The following is a 10,543-nucleotide window of genomic DNA, read 5'->3' on the forward strand; positions in this document are numbered from 1 at the left end:
TTATTTATTGTTTTTACGAGACCTTCAATTATTTTATCTTTTGAGTCTGACTGTTGTGCAGTAACCAATCTTTGTTGCACAATGTTTGCCATGGTTTGTTTTTGATTGTTTTGTTCTATTTGTGTTCGGGCCTCTCGGAAAGTGCAATTTTGGTTCACTTTTATTTTGATAATTTCAGTTTCCTTCACATATAATGGGCATTTTTAGTCAAATGTGTTGTGGTTTTCCTGGCAGTTAGCACAGTTTGGTGTGGAGTTTGGTTGGAGGGACCGTGAGAATTTTGTCCGCAGTTTGAACAAATTTCTTTGTTTGCACAGTTCTTTGTAGTATGTCCAAAACGGAGGCATTTGTTGCAACGCATCGGTCGTGGATAATATACCCGTGTTTTTATCCTCTCTAGCCCAATGTATATATATTCCGGGATTTTCGTTGCTTGCATTGTCACGACGTACGAATTTGTCGGCGTAACTTGGCCGTTTATTCTCTTCGTGAATCGGTACACTTCCGTTATGTTTTCGGCTGCTAGGTGTGTTTTTATTTCCTCCATGTCCATTTCGTTTATCGAGTTGCACGTGAAAACAAATTTCACGGAATTGAGAGTAGCGTGTGGTGTGATTGTTATTCCCTCGCCGTTTGTTAAAGAGGAAATTTTTTGCAGTAAGGTAAAAATTTTTTCGGATCTGGTTTCGATGAGATATGTGCTATTGTCCAGTTGACGTCCCAGCTCTATCTTACCTATCGCTCTCTTGATGGTGTCAGAGAGAATCCATGGGTTCTTTGGTAGTTGCTTTCCTTCTAAAGCGCGTAGAACCAGGAACCGTTTTTCCCCGTATTCATTTGTATCGTCCAAGTATGCCGGAAGCGTTCTCCCTCTTTGTTCCGTAGAACGGAGCGGGGGGAACCCGGCAGTGAGGGTCGGCGAACTCATTGCGACACCTCACCCCAGCATAACCCCAGCATCATCACCCTACAAGAAACTCAAGCCATTCCCTCTCTTTCTAACACTCCTTTCAATAAGTATAACTGGTTTTTCAACATTAATCCTACACATCCTCACTACATCGTGTGTTTAGGAGTTCTTAAACACATTCCCACTAACAAATTAACCTATCCACCTCAATACCTTCAGTAACCGTACAAATAGCATTCCCGATAAAAGCAACCATTCTCTGCATATATCTATCTCCTTCTCTCAAATTATCTCCTCTACAAAACGATCTTCCTGACCTACTCTCTCAGTTTTCTTATCCACTGATCCTCCTAGGAGATCTTAACGCCCAAAACAACTCCTGGGGTTGTCCCCTTACAAATTCCCGTGGCAACCTCTTAGATGAAATATTCCATACTGTAGACTTACAAATCCTCCACAACCATACCCCAACCCGTGTTTCTCCGTCTGACGGAAGTAGCTTTATCCTTGATTACTGTGCGGTGTCATCTTCTATGGCACCTCAATTCCACATAGACGTTGACACAGACACACACAATAGCGACCACTTTCCACTTTTTATCCGTAGTACTTTTCGCTCTCAGCCATCTCTCGTACGTCCTCGTTGGAAGTATGAGGAGGCTGACTGAGAAAAGTATCAAACAGAAATCCGCTTCAATCTACCTTTTGACGAAAATCCTCCCATTTCCCGTGTTAGTTCGATAACGAACCGTTGTTGAACCGACCACGCGAAGGAGTGATCGATTCGGAGATCTCCGCGCAGATTCCTGGCCTTGTCAGAGTTGCTTGAATCAGGCGGCTAACCTTTTTTCCTGGAAAACCAGGAGAAGTTTTTAGCGGCGGACTCGCACTACACTAACTCGGCGTGGACAACGGGAATGCCGTAGCTCGATCAGACGATTAGCCTTTTTTCCTGGATAACTAGGAGAAGTATCTAACCGTGGTTCTTGCTTGGCTTGATTTCGCCTAATTCTTCCGACAGAGTGGGGAGACACCAAAGTCCGTAGCCAATTTTCGGAGGGAAGGCAAAGGTGAAACTTTCCCGATTCTGTATGGATACCCAAACAATGAAACACAAGTTTCTTCGTTGAGGTTTGGATTACAAGTCGATTTTATTCTCAAAAATCCTGTCTTATATACTAAAATTCGGAGGGAAAAAGAACATGAAACAGCATTACATCGATCTCCTTTTTCCTAACTCGGTATGCCGATGCGTTTGATCCCTGCCTGACGTCGGCTAGTGTAGGAGGTCTGTAATGTTACAATGTCTGGCAATTGCAGCTAACGCTACCCTGTCGTTTTATGACCATGGGTAACGCATCGCGCATCTGTGGTTCAAGTGCGTATGTTTATTTTCCTATTGCCTATTGCCTGCGCGTCGTTTGTTTATTCATCAAGTTGGTCTTTCCTTCACTGCCTTACGACCGTGCCTTGATCTTCGCGCAGGTCCTTTTTTCGTGAAACTAATCGCGCAACGATAACGTATGCGTTGGGTTCTAGCGTTAACCTTTTTCGGCCTATGTTGTTTACCTTCGTATTTTATTACATGGTCTGAGTTTACGATTACCATATGTCGAGATTTGTTCCTTTTTCGAGATATTTCCAATAACGCATCATAATCTTGTCGCTCTGTTAGTTTAGGGTTTTCCTAAAATAATATTTGCCGGTGATAATTTATCCTAAACAAAGATGTTTATTGATTTAAAGTTTTCATCTAACTCTTGCATGCCTGTCAGTTTAGCTCAATTTTATTTTGTCGCGTTCGCAACAGTCCGCTTCTTAGAAACCATAGAAATAGCAGCTTCCCGTAGTATCCCCCATACCAAAGGTAATACATCCTCCAATAGAAATGTCCCCTGGTGGAATGAGACAGTCGCGCAGGCTATTAAAGCCCGTCGCGCTGCTCTACGCCGTTTCTGCCGCGCCATCCATGTCCCCAACAATTTTTTCACACCCATATTTGCCGATCGGTATCGGGAGGCCAATCGCCTTGCCAAAGAAGCCATCCGTGCAGCGAAAGAGAGTAGTTGGAATCAGTTCGTGGCTGATATCAACCCTCTCTTGACCTGTAAGGAGCTTTGGCGGCGGGTGAGTGTGCTTTCGGGCTCAAACCAACATTCGCATGCCCCTTTTATTCTAAACCAGCCCTCTGATCCTACTTCAACTATTCCACCATCTGAAGTACCTGAATTTTTTGCAAAACATTTTGCAAACGTTTCAGCTACAGATAATTTTTCTCCACGATTCCGCAGACGCAAATTTTCCGTAGAACAGATTCCACTTCCCCAAGTAGATGCCACTAACCATAGATACAATAGACTTTTCTCAATAGCAGAACTTAACTGGGCCCTTAGGAAATGTCAAGGCAAATCTTCCGGCCCTGACAACGTAGGCTATCCTTTACTTAAAAACCTACCACCGTATGCAAAACTAACTCTTCTTAATATTTACAATAGTATCTGGTCCACCGGGAATATCCCGGCGGATTGGAAAACTAGCCTAACCGTACCGATTCCTAAACCTAACAAATCAACTAATGAAATAGATAACTACCGTCCTATCTCGCTCCTTAACTGCATAGCTAAGGTGTTGGAAAGGATGGTAAACCGTAGACTAACTCAGGAATTAGAGGACCGCAATCTCCTTAGCAATAACCAGCATGCGTTCCGGATGGGTAGAGGCACGGAAACGTACTTTGCCAAGCTGGACGATCTGTTAGATAAAGCCACCAGTAGAGAACGTCACATAGATCTAGCAATAATTGACCTCTCCAAAGCTTTTGACCGAACATGGCGTCACGCCATCCTAGTACAACTGTCCCGCTGGGGCTTTGGTGGACTTTTAACCAAGTTCATTGCAAGCTTCCTTACGGACCGGACATTTAGAGTATTAATAGGAACCGAACTATCCAACCCCTACACACTAGAGAATGGTGTTCCGCAAGGAGCCATTCTATCGCCTACCCTTTTCCTTATTAGTATGGAATCCCTTTTTAGTTTTATTCCTACAGAAATCCAAGCATTCCTCTACGCAGACGATATCATTCTGGCCTCTTCATCACGTACTGCTTGTGAATCTCGTAAACTCCTGCAAGCAGGGGTTGACAGGATTCGACAGTGGTCGAGATGGACAGGTTATGAAATATCACATACCAAATCCAAAATCCTCCATATCTGCAAACACTCTTTCTGCAAACAACGACGATCTATTACATACAACAATATACCAATACCTAACACACGAACTGCCGACATACTCGGCATAACACTCGACAGACACCTTTCCTTTCTTCCACATTCCAACAAGGTTAAGAAGGAAGCTAACAGCCTGCTGAACCTGTTCCGCATGCTCGGAGCTGGCAAAGCTCGGGCCTCCCGATCAACCCTGAACCGCATCATCAACGCCTGGCTCCTCCGCCGGCATCGAGATTGTTTCCCGCGAGCGAGCAACCTTCGAGAAGAGAGTAGCACCCGTCTACCATACAGCCATCCGCTACGCCATTGGTGCTTTTGTCACCAGCCCGATTGTTTCCCTCCTCTGCGAAAGCGGTTTTCTTCCATTTCAGCATATCATCACCAACAGACTCGTGGCAGCTGCAGCTCGGATCCTTGAGAAAGGAATCGACGCAACTGCCCTCCTTACCAGAGCTAACTCCGACCTGCAACAACTCACCAACCACCAGATTCCTCCGATCATCCCATCCAGCCGCCGGGGAACACGTCCCTGGTACCATAGCACTCCTGCCATAGACTGGGAACTGAAACAAACTCTCCGGGGAACCGGAAAAAGCAGCCACATCGCCAATACCACCTTTACGCACCTGATCCGGACCAAATAGCAACACCATCACCACATCTACACAGACGGCTCCGTTAATCGGGATTCTGCCGGCTGTGGGATCCATTCCAGCCTCGAAAATTGCGCCATCAAGCTTCCTAACCACACCTCTATCTTTTCAGCCGAAGCAATAGCTATCCGTCTTGCCGCCGATGAAGGACTTCGGACCGACATTCCGAACGTCATCTTCACCGACAGCGCTAGTGTCCTGGCAGCCCTTCAACACGGTTCCTCAAAAGACCCACTCATTCAGCTCCTAGATGACATCCTTCCATCTCCTGAAATAGTCCTCTGTTGGATTCCGGGTCATTCCGGAATCGACGGAAACGAGAAAGCCGACCGTCTTGCCAACGAAGGTCGGCTCCATCCGGCCGAACCGCACAGCTCTCTTTCACGCCGTGACGCCATCCGCTTCACTAACGCAATAGTCGCTCAACACTGGAACACCACCTGGCACAACCTAGACCTCTCCACAAAACTCCGCTCCATCAAGCACAACACCGCACCCTGGGACGATCCCGATTCCAGCCACATCCAACGAGTCCTTTCCCGGCTTCGCATTGGTCACACCCGCCTGACCCACTCCTACCTTCTCGACAGATCCAGTCCTCCACTTTGCAGCTTCTGTGGCGTCGACATTACCGTCCGCCACATCCTTACCGATTGCCATGGATACACTACACACCGAACAACCTGCCAACTAGATACCGACCTAGCCATCATACTATCTCCCGACAAGCAACAGCAGAACCGCCTCATCCGATTTTTTACACATCAGCAACCTGTACCGCGAACTATAAATTTATAGCACAATAGCTTCCATATTACAAAAAGAATAATAGTTAAGCAATAGTTAAGCCATAGTTTTTACCACACATATGTAACAATAGACAGGAAAGAGGCGAATGAAGTCTCAAAGACCCAAAGCCTCTATAAATAAAAGAAAAAAAAATCTAGGGACGACTAGGGTCTGGTTCCAACCTTTTTTGGACAGACAACTATGGCCACTCGAGCACCGCTGTGTAGCAAACTAGCATGAATCTTCATTTTTTTGTGGTTTAGCATACTGTTTTCCTGTTGTTGTTATGATTAGCTTTGCTAAACATTACTAAAATGCAAATAAATAGTATCTCCCACTTTCTCGTTACGCTTCTTAGTCTATCTCTCATTACGTCCCTTAATCTAAGGTTTCTAAGCCCTAAGTCCTAACTGAGTAAGCAAATAAGGATATCGTTTTGTTCCCGAACTAAATTACCGGTGGATTTTAAGGACTGGGCGCGGAACTTATAACAATCCGAGAAAACAATCCATGAACAAAACGGAAAAAACGATGCCCAGCATATTTGTCCAGGTAACAAAGTTAACAGGCATTCCATTGTAGCTCTTACTGCAATACTTTTGTGCTTAACTAGTATGCTTAGTCTTACAGGAAAAAAAAAAAAACAAACAAAAAACGTTAGCCCTGTTTTCCGTCCTAGCCGAGATCCGGAAAGGGAGATCGGAGATCAAGATCTTCACCAAACGAATTGGCCAGGTACAATGGTACACGTCATAAGAATGCCACCATATTGCGGAGCCCAGTACGCAGAGCACCTATCTTTGGTCAGTCCTGGGTAGGACATACCGGATTATTTTTTCTCGAGGTTGCTTCCGCTTCCGGCAACCGACGGGATTGGTGGCTGGCGGTGGTACCGGTTGCACGGTCGATGGCACCACAGAAATCCGGTTTTCCGGCGTAGACCTTGTATAGCCGGTAGTAGCTTCCGGAGACGATGGCCGCATGAAAATCTTTGTTGTGGCTTTCGAGCCAGACGCTAGATGGCAGGGTTCTGTGGTGTTCTGTTCGTTGTTCTGAATGGCACGGAAAAGATCGATACTAAGCGCGGGTATGTTCATAAGCTCTTTGTCTAGTTCCCGTTCCAGGTTTTTGTTCAATGCTTCTACATCTGTGGGTTCCACTAGACATCCCGTATTTGACTCGCGATGCCGACTGGTACGATCATTGTGCGCCTTCTGCGTTTTCTTCGAGCTAGTGGCACGTTTGGCCTGCACACTCGGGTACATATGACTCATAAAGTCATAGTATCGCTTGGCCTTACAAGACCTAGCAGCACGAGTTGTGCTTTCGGTACCATCATTAACCTGATCCGGGACATTACCAACACCAGTGGAACATTGATCTGATTCGGAAACTCGGTTGTATCGTGGCTTCCAAGGCTGTCCCGCATCTAATGGCGAAAGGAAGGAATGCTTATGCTGCTGTTCCGTCTTCTTCTTAATCCTTCAGTCTGCTAACACTTACCTGCTCTATCACCGCACTGGCGCGTTTCGACGCAAAGTTTGTTTAAGCTTTCCATGTCCGAATCATCCGCCAGCTTGAACGTAGTGAGCGGACGGCGATCCTCGACGCTTCCACGCAAGCTCAACAAAGCTTGGGCCGCCTCCAATAGATCAGGCGATAGGGTTGCCTCCGGTTCGGTCTCCATTGGCTCAGTCTTTACTTTACTCAAAACTGGTTCGTCATCAACGTTTTTGTCACACGACGCCATGGTGGAACTTTTGCACCACCGGAAACTTGGATTAACGTCCAGAAACTTAGTTTTGTTCTGAAAAAAACAGAAACAGCAGTGTTAATTGAGTTCCCACCTGAACGGAAAGGAATGTGTCGGGATACCTTTTCCGCCAGCAGCTGGTAGGGTTTTTTCTGTTTCGCTTTTGCATTTTTCCACCATTTGCCAAGCTTTTTTGTGGTTTCCCTGGGATGAGGAGTAGATAATGAAGGATTAGGTCAGATGTAGACACAGACACACAGACACACGCACCTGTTTTCCTCCGGGTAGTGCTCCTTCAACACTGACCGATGCCGTTTACAAAAAAGGATGGACGCATTCATTGGCCGCCGCTGTCCTGCCTTCTTCTTCGGTCTGCACGCCACAGCAGCCGCGATGTTGCCTTGCGGTTGTGTGACTTCCTCGGCCGGCGTTTGGGCGTGTGGCACCATGTGCTGCTGGCACGTTCCAATAAGCACCTCCTCACCATCGGCAGCATTCGGAGTAATCTCGTCGTTGCGCTGTGATGTATTGTTCTCAGTCTTTAATGGTTGAACATCGTGCGCTGCTGGTTCCGGCGTGTGCCGTGTGTAGTTTGTATGGTCCAACAGACGGCCATACCAGCCATCGTGTTCGACGGTTGGAGTTGATCTCTCGACGGCATATCTTGGAGGTGCGAGGATACTGCTGCTGTTGCGATAGGCTATGTCCGCATTATTGTTGTTGTAGATCGTGAGCTGTTGAGGTTCTGCGACGATGTCCAGTTTGTCCACTGTTTGATGATGGGAGTAAATCTCAGGCAGTACCGGTTTGCCGTCCAGCATCGGTGTCCCGAAGGCACTGTTTTGTAGCATGGTGCTGTCGACGATTTGTTTGTTCTCTTACTACAAGCGGCACTTTCGTGATTGTTCTGATTATTGTTTTAAGTTTTATATGTTTACATAAAGGGGCGTTTTGTGTGTGTGTGTGTGTGTGTGTGTGTGTGTGTGTGTGTGTGTGTCTAGCGTTCTGAAATAAATAACTGGAAAAAAGAAATTTGGATGAGAATGCTACCATTGTCGAATGTCTTTACCTTTTGTCACTAGGAAGTAGTTTAACATCAAACAACTACAACTGCATCCCACACGTTCAAGCTATCACTCAATGTCTTTTGTATAGAAAATCACCTCCATCTCTGAACTTTCCTTGGTTTTGACATCCTTTAGATGTTGTTCCTGCACCAGAGTTCTCTCGCAGCTTTACCTCTACTGACAATCTACTGACACTTTTGTTCTCCTGGTTACCCTGAAAGAAACCCAGCCAACCGCCAGATCTTAGGGATATTACCATGTTTAGGTGGTCTTCCCATAACACTCGAAGGGTTTATCCTCTTTGTTGCGAACGCGACAGCGCTAGGGACAGAGGAAGGTAACCTTGGGCATAATCAAACCAAATCTTGATTGAAAATGTTGCATGAAAGAAACAATTTTTCCGATAGAATGTTCCACGCACCGAGAAGATTTCAGCTTAGGCAGTAAATCAGCGCGGATAAGGCATAAGCAGCGCGCGACCAATGTTTACGATACAGTGTGGCGTACACAACGCCTTTAGTGCGGTGCTAGAGCGTCGAGAATGTTTACATAACAATGCGCGCCTCAACATGCGCATTCAGCGCGATTAACGTTTACATTACAGCATGTGACAAACGGCAAGTGCGTCCAGCGCGATGAATGTTTACCTTATGTGAAACGCAAGTGTTCCTGATCAATGAACAAACATTATAGCATGGGTTTGAACTGGTGGTTTGCGACCACGATAGTGAGTTAAACTTTAGCATAATGCAGCGTTAGCATAAAGGATATGTAAACACAAGCTGGAAAGGCAATAGTTAAACAAGAAAGAATGTTGTTGTTGTTTGTAGAGTTTTGAGAGACTTTGGGTCTCTTGGACCTCTTTCGTCTCTTACCTGTAGTATTGTTCCCGTTTTTTGTTTTGTATGATTTAAAAATGAATTTTTGGTTATTGTACTATTATTGGGAAAAAAAAGTGAAATTTAAAGGATAACGGGGATAGGGAGGATTAATAGTGTGAAAAGTTGTTTAAGGTAACTCAAGCCCCTGAACCCTGGTTGCACCAGACCAAAGGAGAGAAGCAAATCTCTCTCTTGGTCGAATTTGCCCCTTCGTGAGTTGTTTGGTAACTCCTACCTTCTGACCATGTATGCTCCAGCCTGTATTTAATACAGTCTAATTAGCTACTTGGATTATATAATTATTCCTCTCTTCTTTTATATTGTTAATATTTTGATTATTATTATTATTATTATTATTATTTGTTTCAAATGAATTTAAATTTTGTCATAAAGTTGCGTTTTCCTGAGGAATCGCAAAAGATTTTTCTGTTTTTTGTCATCAGGAGACAAAATATCATCGATATTATCATCCAAATTACACGATTTTTTAAAAGTAATATACCCGTAGCATTCTGTTAGAAGATGTCGGACTGTGGTTTGTTTCCCACAGAATCGGCAGATTGGTGGAGATTCTTTTGAGAATAAATAGCTATGTGTTAAGAGGGTGTGCCCGATTCTTAGCCTTGAGATGACCTGTTGGTCTTTGCTGTTCTGGAGATCTGGCCATGGTGATGTGGATGTTTTGATGAATCTTAGTTTATTTGATGTGTCCTGTAACCATGTGTGTTGCCAAGCATTGGTAAGCTCGTGTTTGCACTTTTTTATTGCATCCCTTTAGGATAAGGGATGTGTATTTATATCTGGTGATTTTCGGCCTTGATTAGCGAGTCTATCTGCTTTTTCGTTTCCTGTAACTCCGATGTGGCTTGGTATCCAACAGAAGGTTATGTTGTTTTTATTGATAGCCAGTTCTATTGATTGAATATGCGGGTCTTTAATTTGCCCATGTTCTAATGCAGCTAAAACACTAGCGCTGTCAGAAAATATTACATTTAGTTTGTGTGGATTAATGGTTTCCTCGGCAGCTATGGTGATTGCTATGGCTTCAGCGGAGAATATTGACGTAAAGTCAGGTAATTTTACTGCAGAATTAGTGATTGGGTTTGTATTTTCAGAGTAAATTTCACAACCAGCCTGAATAGTGTTAATCGAACCATCCGTATAAATTTTGTGATATGTTGAGTAATTATTTTTAATATGCTCTATTGTGAGTTGGTATGCTTGATTCGTGTTTGTCCTAGTAAGTTTATGTAAGGT

The 10,543-nt window shown here is 44.7% G+C and overlaps 1 protein-coding gene across 1 annotated transcript; it reads right to left on the reverse strand.

Annotated features, from left to right (window-relative positions):
- Window positions 1-5,744: 5,744 nt before the first annotated feature.
- LOC118515205 (high mobility group B protein 13-like) lies at window positions 5,745-8,309 on the reverse strand. Its single transcript, XM_036061901.1, has 4 exons — window positions 7,609-8,309; window positions 7,461-7,542; window positions 7,089-7,392; window positions 5,745-7,014 (listed from the first exon to the last, which is right to left on the reverse strand). Exons 1-4 carry the CDS (start codon window positions 8,187-8,189, stop codon window positions 6,380-6,382), a joined length of 1,602 nt encoding a protein of 533 aa, XP_035917794.1. The 5' UTR covers window positions 8,190-8,309; the 3' UTR covers window positions 5,745-6,379.
- Between the last annotated feature and the right edge of the window lie 2,234 nt (window positions 8,310-10,543).

This window comes from Anopheles stephensi (assembly GCF_013141755.1).
Source record: "Anopheles stephensi strain Indian chromosome Y unlocalized genomic scaffold, UCI_ANSTEP_V1.0 chrY30, whole genome shotgun sequence".
Lineage (NCBI taxonomy): Eukaryota > Metazoa > Arthropoda > Insecta > Diptera > Culicidae > Anopheles > Anopheles stephensi.